A 15,734-nucleotide genomic window follows, 5' to 3' on the forward strand; every position below is an offset into this window, starting at 1 on the left:
GGTGTCTGGGAGGGAGTCACAGGCGAGAGCGGGGCTGGTGTCTGCGCAGGAGCGAGCTGATGGGAGGCAGGAGGTGAGTCAGCAGGCAGTCGACTGCCGGTGCGCAGAGCTTGGGAGGCTGTTTAAGGGCTTTACTCTGAGGGTGATGGAAACCTCTGGAGGGTTTGAGCAAATGAGTAACACGACTGAACTTCTTTTTTGAGGAGACATTTCACATCTTGGAAAAGGCTGGAGAAGAACAAGGGCAGAAGCAGTGAGATGAGTTAGGAGGCTCTTGTGAGGGTCCAGACAGCAGCTGCTGGTGCCCCGGTGCTGGCGGGGGCGGTGAGGTGCAGTCAGACCCTGTGGCTGTTAGGTTTGGGGACTTGGTGTAACGGATGGAGATGAGGTGTGAGGGGAATAAAGGACTAAGGGTTTGGCTGAGCAGCAGGAAGGATGGTGCTGCCATTTCACTGATGGGGGGATGGTGAGCAGAGCAGCTTCGGAGAGGAAGGGAAGATGCTTCTTTACTCAACACTCTTCTGATGACACTGTGTGTGGGATCTTTGTCCCCAGCACCAAGTTTGTCCAACTCGGCACACACCAACAGGGTGTCCTATAATTCAATTCTGGCACTAGCTACCTAGAATTCGTGTAAGTCACAGATTGAAGATCTTGATCCCACAAGACTACCCCATTTCAGGTACCAGTCCCAAGAAATGGGTCCCAAGGTACCCACACTTCCATCTGACTTACCTACAAAGTTGGGGGTTCCCACAACTCCTCAGATTTGACGATTTGCTGAAATCGTTCATAGAACTCAAGGGAACATTTACTTAGCATACTGGCTTATTTTAAAGCATACATCAAACAGCCAAATGAAGACACAAAAGGGCAGGGCTTCTGCCCCCCTGGGGTTGCAGGGCATCACCCTCCCAGGATGTGGGTGTGTCCACCAGCCAAGGGCTCTTAAACACCAAAGTTTAGGGATTTTTATAGAGGTTCATCACACAGGCATGACTGATCATTGACTTAATCTCCAGCCCCTCTTTCCTCCTGGAGGAGGGGGTGAGTGGGGCTGAAAGTTCCAAGCTTCTAATCATGATTTGGTCTAGCTGGTAACATCCCCCATCCTGAAGTCATCCAGGAGCCCCCAAGAGCTACCTCATTGGAACAGGAGACTCCTATCACCTGAGAAATTCCAAGGAGCTCTGTGTAAGATGCTCTTCTCACCAGTGTTACTTAGGAAATTATAAGGGGTTTAGGAGCTCTATGTCAGGAACTGGGAACTGGGGCAGAAACCGAATACCTATTTCTTATTATGTCACAGTGAGGAAGCCACGGGGGTTGCTGGACAAGCTAGGTTTCAGTAGTCATCTTACTGAAGATACCAGGTGGATGGCTTGGTTGGAATACAAGCAAGAGGTAGGCTGGAGACAGCTTGGCAGTTATTAGGTGGCCTTTACAGCCGAAAGTTGATGAGCACCTAAGCTTACCTCTCCTGCTGAGAATGGACTGAGGGCTGAAGACTCAGCCTTGGGGTCCTTCGGCCTTTACAAGTTGGGGTGGTATGTAAGACCAGTGAAGTAGGAGAAGAACCAAGAGAGAAAAGAGTTCTGGAAGCTATAGAAAAAGTCTTTTCAAGCAGGAGGGGATTGATAAACTACAGGTGCTATACTCTGTGGTATGAGCTGCAGAACTGGCACAGGGAGGAGAAGGGATTGATGTCTGAAAGGCGGGTGGGAAGGGACATGGAAGGCTGTCCCTCCTGTCCCAGTTTATGAGGAACAGTGGGAAAGAATAGCCAGGTGAGAGGGTCACAGGATCCTCATGAAAGATCCATGTTTCAGTTAGTGTAGGAAGGGACTGACCAGAGAAGAGGCTGATGAGCGACTGTGTTCTGGGGGCACAACAAACCAATACCAGAACTGGGGGAGGGCGGATTAAAGGCCCAGTCCTTTGCTGCCCAATAGAAATGGCATAGGAGCCACATGCTGGATTTTAGACTTGATAATAGCTTTGTGAATAAAAGTGAAAAACAAGTGAAATTCATTTTAATAATGTATCTTATTTAACTTAATAGATCTAAAGTATTATTTCAACATGTATATAAATTAATAAGATATATAATTAATTATATATAAAATATAAAATTAATAAGATATTTTATGGGTTTTTTTCACACCAAAACTTCAAAATCTGCTGTATATTTTTACACACAGCATGTCTCATTTTGGGCTAGCCATATTTCAGGTCTTTGGCTAGTGGCTACCATATTGGGCAGCAGAGATCTAAAACTTGTTGGGTTAAGAGTGGGAGTCTTGGGTTTTGAGTGGTGTCTGACCTTGGATTTGACTGCCAGATAGGAAGGCTGAGAGGGTGAGGGGAAAAGGCAGGGCATGTTGCAAGAGTATGTGGGGCTCTCAGTTCCTTCTTCACTCCACTGCTGGTGGTGTGGAGGCCCAGCAAAGCTGGGCTTACCCAAAGATGGGTATCCTGGGCACCCTTGCCCTGCTGATGGAGGTGTGGTAGCCATTGTAATTACCATGGAAGACTCTTGGCGGGCAAACCTTTGGAGCTGGGCTTCTTTACACATGCCTTGAGAAATCACAGCCTACAGCATTCTGTCCGGGAGTTTCTGAATGTGCAGAAGCCATGGGTGGGACCACCTAGACCCTGAAGGGTCTGCTAGGGCAGGCTTCTCTGGGGAGTTGAATCTTCCCTTGGACAGGGCTACGCCGTGTATCTGTTTCTCCATCTGCTGATTATAAAGCAACTTCATTGTTTTGGAGGTGCAGTTATAACTGAAGAAACACTGCAGTGGAGGAGGAAAATGGCTGTTTTCCTTTCGGGTGGAGGGGTCCCATAGATAGACTAGTGCCTTGGCATCCTTCAGTTTTGACAGTGCTTCTGTTGGACTTCCCAGTCCGTTTTCTCTGCTCATTGGGTTCACATCAGAATATTCCAGGAACATACAAGTTTGGAGAAGGGTTCAGAAAAGGCAGTTTGTTGGGAGGTGATCTTGTTCCTTTCTGATCAGGAAGTTGGAGATCTCTGTTCTTTTCAGAGATATTTCTGTAGGTTACCTCCCACACTTCAGTCACAAAAAAACCATTCTTAGGATTACTTGCATTACTATTTGCATAGTATTTTTCTTTACAATGACTTTTTTTTAAAATTTTTTTATTTTGGTATCATTAATCTACAATTACATGAAGAACATTATGTTTACTAGGCTCTCCCCTTCACCAAGTCCCCCCACATACCCCTTCACAGTCACTGTCCATCAGCATAGTAAGATGCTGTAAAATCACTACTTGTCTGCTCTGTGTTACACAGCCCTCCCTGTGCCCCCCGCCACACTATACATGCTAATTGTAATGCCCCTTTTCTTTTTCCCCACCCTTGTCCCTCCCTTCCCACCCATCCTCCCCAGTCCCTTTCCCTTTGGTAACTATTAGTCCATTCTTGGGTTCTGTGATTCTGCTGCTGTTTTGTTCCTTCAGTTTTCCTTTGTTCTTATACTCCACATATGAGTGAAATCATTTGGTACTTGTCTTTCTCTGCCTGGCTTATTTCACTGAGCATAATACCCTCTAGCTCTATCCATGTTGTTGCAAATGGTAGGATCTGTTTTTTTCTTATGGCTGAGTAATATTCCATTGTGTATATGTACCACATCTTCTTTATCCATTCATCTACTGATGGACATTTAGGTTGCTTCCATATCTTAGCTATTGTAAATAGTGCTGCGATAAACATAGGGGTGCATCTGTCTTTTTCAAACTGGAGTGCTGCATTCTTAGGGTAAATTCCTAGAAGTGGAATTCCTGGGGCAAATGTATTTCTATTTTGAGCATTTTGAGGAACCTCCATCCTGCTTTCCACAATGGTTGAACTAGTTTACATTCCCACCAGCAGTGTAGGAGGGTTCCCCTTTCTCCACAACCTCGCCAACATTTGTTGTTGTTTGTTTTTTCGATGATGGCGATCCTTACTGGTGTGAGGTGATATCTCATTGTGGTTTTAATTTGCATCTCTCTGATGACAAGCGATGTGGAGCATCTTTTCATGTGTCTGTTGGCCATCTGAATTTCTTCTTTGGAGAACTGTCTATTCAGCTCCTCTGCCCATTTTTTAATTGGATTATTTGCTTTTTGTTTGTTGAGGTATGTGAGCTCTTTATATATTTTGGATGTTAACTCTTTATTGGATCTGTCATTTATGAATATATTCTCCCATACTGTAGGATGCCTTTTTGTTCTATTGATGGTGTTCTTTGCTGTACAGAAGCTTTTTAGCTTGATATAGCCCCACTTGTTCATTTTTGCTTTTGTTTCCCTTGCCTGGGGAGATATGTTCATGAAGAAGTCGCTCATGTTTATGTCCATGAGATTTTTGCCTATGTTTTTTTCTAAGACTTTTATGGTTTCATGACTTACATTCAAGTCTTTGATCCATTTCGAATTTACTTTTGTGTATGGGGTTAGTGATCCAGTTTCATTGTCTTACATGTAGCTGTCCAGTTTTGCCAGCACCATCTGTTGAAGAGACTGTCATTTCCCCATTGTATGTCCATGGCTCCTTTATTGTATATTAATTTACCATATATGTTTGGGTTAATGTCTGGAGTCTCTATTCTGTTCCACTGGTCTATGGCTCTGTTCTTGTGCCAGTACCAAATTGTCTTGATTACTGTAGCTTTGTAGTAGAGCTTGAAGTTGGGGAGTGAGATCCCCCCCACTTTATTCTTCCTTCTCAGGATTGCTTTGGTTATTCGGGGTCTTTGATGTTTCCATATGAATTTTTGAACTATTTGTTCCAGTTCATTGAAGAATGCTGTTGGTAATTTGATAGGGATTGCATCGAATCTGTATATTGCTTTGGGCAAGATGGCCATTTTGACGATATTAATTCTTCCTAGCCAGGAGCATTGGATGAGTTTCCATTTGTTAGTGACCTCTTTAATTTCTTTTAAGAGTGTCTTATAGTTTTCAGGGTATAGGTCTTTCACTTCCTTGGTTAGGTTTATTCCTAGGTATTTTATTCTTTTTGATGGTATTATGAATGGAATTGTTTTCCTGATTTCTCTTTCTATTAGTTCATTGTTAGTGTATAGGAAAGCCACAGATTTCTGTGTGTTAATTTTGTATCCTGCAACTTTGCTGAATTCTGATATTAATTCTAGTAGTTTTGCAGTGGAGTCTTTAGGGTTTTTTATGTATAATATCATGTCATCTGCAAATAGTGAGAGTTTGACTTCTTCTTTACCAATCTGGATTCCTTGTATTTCTTTGTTTTGTCTGATTGCCGTGGCTAGGACCTCCAGTACTATGTTGAATAACAGTGGGGAGAGTGGGCATCCCTGTCTTGTTCCCGATCTCAGAGGAAAAACTTTCAGCCTCTTGCTGTTCAGTATGATGTTAGCTGTGGGTTTATCATATATGGCCTTTATTATGTTGAGGTACTTGCCCTCTATGCCCATTTTGTTGAGAGTTTTTATCATGAATGGATGTTGAATTTTGTCGAATGCTTTTTCAGCATCTATGGAGATGATCATGTGCTTTTTGTCTTTCTTTTTGTTGATGTGGTGGATGATGTTGATGGGTTTTCAAATGTTGTACCATCCTTGCATCCCTGGGATGAATCCCACTTGGTCATGGTGTTTGATCCTTTTGATGTATTTTTGAATTCGGTTTGCTAATATTTTGTTGAGTATTTTTGCATCTATGTTCATCAGGGATATTGGTCTGTAGTTTTCTTTTTTGGTGGGGCCTTTGCCTGGTTTTGTTATTAGGGTGTCATAGAATGAGTTTGGGAGTATTCCCTCCTCTTCTATTTTTTGGAAAACTTTAAGGAGAATGGGTATTATGTCTTCTCTGTATGTATGATAAAATTCCGAGGTAAATCCATCTGGCCCGGGGGTTTTGTTCTTGGGAAGTTTTTTGATTACTGCTTCAATTTCATTGCTGGTAATTGGTCTGTTTAGATTTTCTGTTTCTTTCTGAGTCAGTCTTGGAAGGTTGTATTTTTCTAGGAAGTTGTCCATTTCTCCTAGGTTTTCCAGCTTGTTAGCATATAGGTTTTCATAGTATTCTCTAATAATTCTTTGTATTTCTGTGGGGTCCATTGTGATTTTTCCTTTCTTGTTTCTGATTCTGTTGATGTGTGTTGACTCTCTTTTTCTCTTAATAAGTCTGGCTAGAGGCTTATCTATTCTGTTTATTTTCTCGAAGAACCAGCTCTTGGTTTCACTGATTTTTTTCTATTGTTTTATTCTTCTCAATTTTATTCATTTCTTCTCTGATCTTTATTATGTCCCTCCGTCTGCTGACCTTAGGCCTCATTTGTTCTTCTTTTTCCAATTTCGATAATTGTGACATTAGACTATTCATTTGGGATTGTTCTTCCTTCTTTAAATATGACTGGATTGCTATATACTTTCCTCTTAAGACTGCTTTTGCTGCTTCCCACAGAAGTTGGGGCTTTGTGTTGTTGTCATTTGTTTCCATATATTGCTGGATCTCCATTTTAATTTGGTCGTTGATCCATTATTTAGGAGCATGTTGTTAAGCCTCCATGTGTTTGTGAGCCTTTTTGCTTTCTTTGTACAATTTATTTCTAGTTTTATACCTTTGTGGTCTGAAAAGTTGGTTGGTGGGATTTCAATCTTTTGGAATTTACTAAGGCTCTTTTTGTGGCCTAGTATGTGGTCTATTCTGGAGAATGTTCCATGTGCACTTGAGAAAAATGTGTATCCTGTTGCTTGTGGGTGTAGAGTTCTATAGATGTCTATTAGGTCCATCTCTTCTAGTGTGTTGTTCAGTGCCTCTGTGTCCTTATTTATTTTCTGTCTGGTGGATCTGTCCTTTGGAGTGAGCAGTGTGTTAAAGTCTCCCAAAATGAATGCATTGCATTCTATTTCCTCCTTTAATTCTGTTAGTATTTGTTTCACATATATTGGTGCTCCTGTATTGGGTGCATATATGTTTATAATGGTTATGTCCTCTTGTTGAACTGAGCCCTTTATCATTATGTAGTGTCCTTCTTTATCTCTTATTACTTTCTTCGTTTTGAAGTCTATTTTGTCTGATACTAGTATTGCAACACCTGCTTTTTTCTCTGTTGTTTGCATGAAATATCTTTTTCCATCCCTTGAATTTTAATCTGTGCATGTCTTTGGGTTTGAGGTGAGTCTCTTGTAAGCAGCATATAGATCGGTCTTGCTTTTTTATCCATTCTATTATTCTGTGTCTTTTGATTGGTGCATTCAGTCCATTTACATTTAGGGTGATTATTGAAAGATATGTACTTATTGCCATTGCAGGCTTTAGATTCGTGGTTACCAAAGGTTCAAGGTAGCCTCTTTACTACCTTACTGTCTAACTTAACTCGCTTATTGAGCTATTATAAACACAGTCTGATGTTTATTTCTCTCCCTTCTTATTCCTCCTCCTCTATTCTTCATATGTTGAGTGTTTTGTTCTGTGCTCTTTTTAGGAGTGCTCCCATCTAAAGCAGTGCCTCTAAAATACCCTGTTGAGGTGGTTTGTGGGATGCAAATTCCCTCAACTTTTGCTTGTCTGGGAATTGTTTAATCCCTCCTTCATATTTAAATGATAATCGTGCTGGATATAGTATCCTTGGTTCAAGGCCCTTCTGTTTCATTGCATTGAATATATCATGCCATTCTCTTCTGGCCTGTAGGGTTTCTGTTGAGAAGTCTGATGATAGCCTGATGGGTTTTCCTTTGTAGGTGACCTTTTTTTTCTCTCTGGCTGCCTTTAATACTGTGTCCTTGTCCTTGGTCTTTGCCATTTTAATTATTATGTGTCTTGGTGTTGTCCTCTTTGGGTCTTGTCTGTTGGGAGTTCTTTGTGCCTCTGTAGTCTGAGCAACTATTTCCTCCCCCAGTTTGGGGAAGTTCTCAACAATTATTTCTTCAAAGACACTTTCTATCCCTTTTTCTCTCTCTTCTTCTTCTGGTATCCCTATAATGCGAATATTGTTCCTTTTGGATTGGTCACACAGTTCTCTTAATATTATTTCATTCCTGGAGATCCTTTTATCTCTCTCTGTGTCAGCTTCTATGCGTTCCTGTTCTCTGGTTTCTATTCCATCAATGGCCTCTTGCATCTTATCCATTCTGCTTATAAATCCTTCCAGAGATTGTTTCATTTCTGTAATCTCCCTCCGGACATTTGTAATCTCCCTCCGGATGTCTGTATTCTCCCTCTGGACTTCATCCCTTAGCTCTTGTATATTTCTCTGCATCTCCGTAGCATGTTTATGATTTTTATTTTGAATTCTCTTTCAGGAAGACTGGTTAGGTCTATCTCCTTCTCAGGGGTTGTGATTTTGGTCTGTATCAAATTTTTCTGCGTTTTCATGGTGATGTAGTTTGTGGAGCTGGCACAAGTGATGGCTGGGAGAACGTCCCTTCTTGTTGGTTTGTGGCCTTCCTCTCCTGGGAGAAGAGCGACCTCTAGCGGCTTGTGCTGGGCAGCTGTGCGCAGACGGGGCCTCTGATTCTTGCTGGCCGCTATGGAGTTTAGCTCTGCGTTTGCTGTGGGTGTGGCCTGCCTCAGGCTGCTCCTCCAATATGGCGGAGCTGTGTTGGAGGTGAAACAGCCGGGAGGCTTTTTATCTCCGTGAGGGACCTCCGAGCTCCCTGCTGCCCAGGGGGTTAGAATGCCCAGAATTTCCCAGGATTCCCAGCTGCTGGGCTAAGTATCCCAGCTGTGGGGTCCCTGTCCCTTTAAGACTTTCAAAAAGCACTTGCTTTTCTTTGTCCCGGGGGTAACGGCTGCGGGGACCCGCTCAAAGGTCTTACTGTCCTGTTTCCCTAGTTTCCAGCACCCCACGCACACACTGTGTGTCTGCGCACTGGTGCGGATGGCTGGGGCTGGGTGTTTAGCAGTTCTGGGCTCCCTCTCCTTCCCTGCTCTGACTCCTCTCCTCCCGCCGGGAGTTGGAGTGAGGGGCCTTGGGTCCTACCGGGCTGGGGCTTCTATCTTACCCCCTTTGCGAGGTGCTGGGTTCTCGCTGGTGTGGATGTGGTCTGGCTGTTGTCCTGTGTCTTCTAGTCTCTCTTTTAGGAATAGTTGTATTTGTTGTATTTTCAAAAATATATGTGGTTTTGGGAGGAGATTTCCGCTGCTCTTCTCACGCTGCCATCTTTCCTTCTCTCTTCCTAGATCCAATGACTCTTTTTTTATGTAAAGGAAAACTTCATATTTTTAGTTGGATGTGCTTGCTCTGTTTATATATTTCATAAATAATATGACACTGAAATTTAAAATGTCCATGTAAGTAGCACATACTACCATTCACACCCCACACGACACTTTAGAAAATAAGGTGGAATTGGGGTGGGAAACAGTCGCTTCGAGAGGATTTGAGCTGCTCGGGCTAAGAGAACTGGAATGCCCTTCCCAGGTGCGGCTTTACGAGTGGACAACAGAAAAGGAGCTTCGCACGGAGTGCAATCACTACAACAACATCATGGCGCTCTACCTGAAGACCAAGGGCGACTTCATCCTGGTGGGCGACCTGATGCGCTCGGTCCTGCTGCTCGCCTACAAGCCCATGGAGGGGAACTTCGAAGAGGTAGTTGTGGGGCAGGTGCAGACTTCTCCCTTCTGCTGGCAGGGCGTACATCCTGCATCCACTAAGTATTTTTAGAGAACCCCCCAAATTGAACACCGAGTAGCCTCCATTGCTGAGCAATTGCAGCCAAATGGGCTATGCTGGCCAGAGATTGGGGAGATGGTCTTTCTCGAGTTGCAGTTGTCAGACACAGGGCCAGAACTGGCTTCTGTGCAAACTGCTGACTATGTTTTCTTGTGACCCCTGGTCTATTTTAAGATTGCTCGAGACTTTAACCCCAATTGGATGAGTGCTGTGGAAATCTTGGATGATGACAATTTCCTCGGGGCTGAAAATGCCTTTAATTTGTTTGTGTGTCAGAAGGATAGGTGAGTGACCGGCTGTGGGAGTGACAGGGCTGGACCAGGGGTCTGTGGTGGGTGAGGACATTGCATCCTTGCTTGGTGTAGGCCTCCCCTTCACAGAGCTAGAGTGTTTTCACCTTACAGTCAAGGCCACCAAAACCACTCTGCAGACCACCTCCTCCACTGTCGAGTGTGTGGGCTGCCAGGGAAGCTCGCACATGGTGTCCACTGCATGTGGTCTGTGCAGAGCTTCATGGTGGAGCAGGAGGTCTGGGTAGTGAGTTTCTCCCTGCCTTTCAGTGCTGCCACCACTGATGAGGAGCGGCAGCACCTTCAGGAGGTTGGTCTCTTCCATCTGGGCGAGTTTGTCAATGTCTTTTGCCACGGCTCTCTGGTTATGCAGAATCTGGGCGAGACGTCCACCCCCACACAGGGCTCGGTGCTCTTCGGCACAGTCAATGGCATGATCGGTAAGGTGGACCCCTGCCTGGTGCATTCCACACAGGCCTCCTTCCCAAGCACACCATGCTGAGGGACAAGAGAGAGCACATGGATGTGACCTGGGAGTTTGGTAGTGGAGGCTGCGGCAAGCTTATCCCTGCCTTCCTGGGCTGCCCTGTGGGCAGTGCTGGCCGTGGGTCCCCAGAGTGCTGCAGCTAACTTGTCCCTTTGCTTCTTCAGGGCTGGTGACCTCACTGTCAGAAACCTGGTACAACCTCCTGTTGGACATGCAGAATCGCCTCAATAAGGTCATCAAAAGTGTGGGCAAGATTGAGCACTCCTTATATCCTTCCCAAAGGTGTCCCATAGCAGGAAAGCGCGTCCTGGCACAGGCAGAGAGCTGCGTCACCCTAAGCTGTTTCTGGAAATTGCTCTCCATTTAGGAATTATCTTGACTTAGTTTCCTGTTGGGGAAGTGGCTTTCTTTTCATACAGAAAAATTTCAAACAGTAGTAGAATAGTGTAATGAATCCCCATGTACTTATCACCCAGCTTCAACTGATTGATCTTGGGAACATAACTTTTATATTCCTGAAATATTTCTGCCTCTGGCCTTCCTGGCATGGCATGTCAAACAATGAGTTTAGATGACAACATATGGACATCCTTTCCATATGTTGGGGGCAGCAGTGTCTGAGGACCCTTGTTAGACAGGCTAGCAGAAAAAGAGTGGAAAAGGGAGGAAGCTGAAAATTCCAGAAGCCTGAGGATCAGTCCCTAGACCCCCAGGATCCACGTACTGCTTGAAGTTTGTTTCTTACAGCAGACAGGAAGGGCTCTCCCCAGGCAGAGGTTGGTCGTGCTGTTACTAGGCAGCATGGCCCAGCTCTAGCCAGGAGGGAGTGGGCTGATGTGTTGGCTCTGGCTAACCGGCAGGACTTTGGGTACACCTCCTGTCTCACTGAGCCTCACTTTGTTCAGCTGTGAAGATCAAGGCTAGACTTAGGAGAGTAGTTCTTTCCAGGCATGCATAATCGGATTCACTGGGAGCATGTGTGAAAAATATCATGCTCTATGGTCCAGGCTCTGCTGAGTCCTACTTATATTTTTAAAAACATTATATTGAAGATGACTCCAGTTGAGAACCATTAGAGTAGGTAATAATTTTACATGTCTTTCAATTCCAAAACTGTCTAAAAGCAATGTGTGTTTAGTTGAAACTGTCATTCCCTGTTCTCATCCTGATGGTAGTGTTAGAGTGTGGTCTTGCACCCAGGTGGGGATGATGGCGAGTAAGAGGTTTCCAAATAATTGCATGTTCCTTAACATACTCGTCCACCTGGAGATCCTTTCATACCGAGCGAAAAACAGAACCGGCCACAGGCTTCATTGATGGAGACTTGATTGAGAGTTTCCTGGATATCAGCCGGCCCAAGATGCAGGAGGTCGTGGCAAACCTACAGGTGAGCTGTGTGGTGTTCAGCCCTGGGAGGATCACACAGTCCGTTGCAGGCCCAGATATGCCAGGAGACCCACAGAACTCCAGGTGCCTTCCCCCTCAATTTCTCAGATGGCTGTGGCCCTTTTAAAATACTCTGCCTGCATGGGAAGGTGGAGTCTGAGGCAAGGAGATGTAGCTGAGGCTTGTGGCACTGTGCTAGCAACTTTACCCATGTGACCCCTGTACTTTAGCAGTGAGGGCATGTCTGGGATCTCTGGTAGAGACCCACAGTGAGGATCCTGCAGGGAAGACAAGTTTCCATAATATTGGAGTTTGGAGTACTGCTCACTGGAGATGGTGCCTCTGGAGAACATCCTGGAAGAGGGAGAAATGCACACCAAGTGGCTTTGCCATCCACAGACCTTGCTGGCCTGTAGCCCCAGGAGAGCTGTGGGTTTCTGATGAGACCTTCATCAGGCGCCCTCCTGGCCCTCAGCCCTGCCTTTCCTTGTTGCAGTATGATGATGGCAGCGGAATGAAGCGGGAGGCCACTGCAGATGACCTGATAAAGGTTGTGGAGGAGCTGACACGGATCCATTAGCCAAGGGCAGGGATCACCTCTCCCAGACCCTCCTCGAAGGCTTTGCTCTCCTGCCCTCTTTCCCCACCATTGTCTTCTTGGCCTGGGGGAACCCTTCCCTAAGCCAGCTGCCCCAGAAGCTACATTCCACCTGTGTGGAAATGGAGATTTCTTAGAACTAAAACCAACTCACTGGAGAACCTGGGAATGGGCTGAAGGTGAAATATTTTCTCCCTGGATTTTTACCGGTCTTACGTGATTCCAGCATCACCTTGGACTACCAAGCCTTGATCGGTGTTGCCACTTGTCCTCCTTCCAGGGAGGAATTTTGCAGCCTTTGGGCTGGAAAGGAAGCTCCGTGTGTGTGTGTGTGTGTGTGTGTGTGTGTGTGTGTGTGTGTGTGTGTGTGTGTGTGTGTGTGTGTGTGTGTGTGTGCGCGCGCGTGTGTGCGTGTGTGTTTCACACGTGCATTGTCTTCTGCTATCTTTTTATTTAGGTTGGGGGTATGGGGAGGTTGGGGGTAGGGGGAAGTGGGGTGGGAGGGTTTCATTGTCTTTGAGGTGAGAGCTTTGTTTGCTTTCTTCCCTTGCCTCTGAGAGCTTTGGGTCTGGAGGCCTAACTACCAGGCCATGGGCAGTGTGAACATAAAACCTGGAGATGGTGGATGACCCCCAAGCCACAGCTTTTTTGTCTCTGGGGAACTTCCTTCTTCAGAGGGAAGGAGGTGGGGGTTGGGGGATGTGAATTGGTTGTTAATTTCTGAGTTTTACCAAATAAAGTAGACTCTAAGAAGAAAGATCCTGTGTCCCTGTTTTCTTCCTGCTGCGGACTCTCCAGCATCCCTAGTTTAGTTTACTGCAAACTCGTTTCCCTCCATTGTGGCATCTGCTGCAGTCATTTGTCTTTGCTGCTGGAACGACGACTCTCAATAGTGAAGTGACGTCTCTGTCCTCTGCCATGTGATTTTGGGTTGTGATTGCAAGGATGGTGGGTGTCGGGAAATTCAGTTGACTTAGGTTGCCCTTGACTCTGTAGACATTTTGATCCCCAGTTGCCTTTGTGAGTAACCTGCTGGGCCTGGGGTTGCTTGGCTGCCTTTCCTGATGTCATTTCACAGCCAGATGTGTATGCAACATACAGTCAACCAGCCACCAGGTGCCACTGCTTGGCCTGGGCAAGTAGCTTTTCTCCCACCTCCCAGCTTCTGGTGGCCACATGCCCTTTGGGTTCTGATTTTATTTCCTTTGGTTTAATCAAGTAAACCATTGGTGCCTTTGATTTGAAAACACAGGAGCAAGGCCCATTTGGGGTTCACCCTTCTGTCCAGCAAACAGAGCCAGTCTTCTTTCAGCTCAGTGGCCCATGTTTCCACCAGTGATCGAGTGGGGATAAAGGCCGCTCTGTCCCCACAGTGGAGCAGGGTTAATCGTAGGCACATTGACTGGCTCCTTTAAGACCAGCCTTTGATACAGCGTCAGGAAAATTGTGGTTTCAAGTTCAAACTGTGGTTTCGAGAGATTCTAGCTTAAAAGAAAAAGGGCAAGAAGTGTCTGCGTTGGGGGTCTTCTGGGGTAAGTTTCCTTCCTTGAGGCCTGCCTTGGGTTTCATTACCATGCTTTTCCCCTTCCTCTCCTGGGATTTCTGAGGCTGGGGGATGAGGGTCTTCAGAGAAAAAATAATCAGCATCTCAAAAACCACAGTTTGAACTGGAAACTCAACACTGTGATTTGAAGTCTTAGAGTCATGGTTTGAATTGAAAAGGCCTGCTGCCCATGCCAGAGACCAGCTTAATGAGATGGGCTAGCAACAATCTCCAGATTGTGATTATTTAAAACATTTAATCCTAAATGGGAGGATTGACTATGAAGTGCCATGGTCAGGAAGAACGTGGTGGAATTATCATTCTGGTGGTGCTTTGTGGTCTGACGTGCAGTCAAGGAGACCTATGTTGAGTAGAAGGTTATTACCAGTGGCTTCAGTCTTTTCCTTTGAAAGCTGTGGAGTCCTTGCAGTTTTTCTATTTTCCTACAATCTTTGGTGTATTTACTCAAGATTGAATTCTAGCAACCCTTTGGAAACTGACGCTCTGCTGTCACACTCCCACATCCCCTCTTAAAAGCCATTAATCACTTCTCCAAGGGTGAAGGGTTGCCTTTGGAGCTTTGCTACAGCCAGCTGGAATGGCTCCTGTCCATGTAGTGCTGATGAGCTAGCCTCACTCCAGGCCTCTGCACGAACGGACCTTTGGGAGAATAATAGAAACACTGACTCATCCCCTGACCGTTGGAAGGGTCACAAGCCAGAGGCCGCCTTTCTGCAGCCAACAACAGCTTGGATCCTCCGCCCTCCGTGGAGGGTCCCTTTTGTTACTGAGAAGCCACAAGCCACAGAAGTGGGGAGGAAACAATGAGGAACTGTAGGGATCTGCCCAACTAGTCCTTGAAGATGAATGTTAAGAGGACTCACAGGGTCCAGACTTGGAGGAGGCTTTGTGTCAAATAGACCAAAAGAGAAGAAAAATAGCGAAAACCCAACTAAAGAAGGAAACTTGATAAGAGGAGCAAGGTGGTGCCATAAGGTCAAAGCAATTGGGGAAATGAAAGAAATGCCAGGGGCTGTTGAGAAAGTTTCTTTTTGAAATTCACTGGGAGGAATTTACCAAGTCTTAAATATCCTCAGCTCCTCCTGAGGGGAGATGAGGATTCTCCTTAAGCACAAATCTGTCTTTCAGCTAGTCCAGCTGCTCATTGATGACCAATATGGAGCAAACCGTGCCAGAGGTCCAGGGATGGGACAGGACAGGTGGGGCCACATGGATTGGCCACAGTTCAGAATGGAGGTGATGGAGCTGTGCTGGAGTGGGGGAGAAGATGGCAGACGGTGTGACAGCTGTGTGAAAGGAAACTTGCCCTGTGTTCGTGCTGGGAATTTGTGGATAGCTTCAGGGCCAGGAAGGAGCACCTATTTGACACTGAGTGGTGGGCCACGTAGGAATGATCAGGGCAATGGTGTGATAGATCATGTGGGCTCAAGGGAAGGAGAAAGGCTTTCTACTTGCTCTTGAAAAAGTCGGGCTACATCAACTATGTGGAAATTGGAGGTGGACACTAAAGCACTTTGTAAATAATGATGAGCAATGCACTGTGAGCAGTGGAGGGAGAAAGGCAGAAAGGGAAGATGATGCTCTAGGATTCTGAGGGTCCTTAGGACTCCGAGTGGACATAAATATGGAAGTTGCATTCATCTTATGATACAGTATATTTTGGCAACCTACTTGCTGAGAATTTGCTGCTTAGAATGATGGGTCAAAACTAACAAGATGAGATAACAGACCTACATT

At 45.4% G+C, this 15,734-nt stretch overlaps 1 protein-coding gene across 1 annotated transcript in view; it reads left to right on the top strand.

Moving 5' to 3' along the window:
* DDB1 (damage specific DNA binding protein 1) overlaps positions 1–13,190 on the top strand; it is a 32,493-nt gene extending 19,303 nt beyond the window's left edge. The window contains exons 22-27 of the mRNA XM_073217675.1: positions 9,418–9,588; positions 9,847–9,956; positions 10,233–10,402; positions 10,614–10,716; positions 11,713–11,836; positions 12,332–13,190. Of these exons, the coding sequence (XP_073073776.1) occupies positions 9,418–9,588; positions 9,847–9,956; positions 10,233–10,402; positions 10,614–10,716; positions 11,713–11,836; positions 12,332–12,415 (762 nt within the window). The 3' untranslated portion in view covers positions 12,416–13,190. The remainder of the gene's footprint in view (positions 1–9,417; positions 9,589–9,846; positions 9,957–10,232; positions 10,403–10,613; positions 10,717–11,712; positions 11,837–12,331) is intronic.
* The last annotated feature ends 2,544 nt before the right edge of the window (positions 13,191–15,734 follow it).

This window comes from Manis javanica, chromosome 11, assembly GCF_040802235.1.
Source record: "Manis javanica isolate MJ-LG chromosome 11, MJ_LKY, whole genome shotgun sequence".
Classification (NCBI taxonomy): Eukaryota; Metazoa; Chordata; class Mammalia; order Pholidota; family Manidae; genus Manis; species Manis javanica.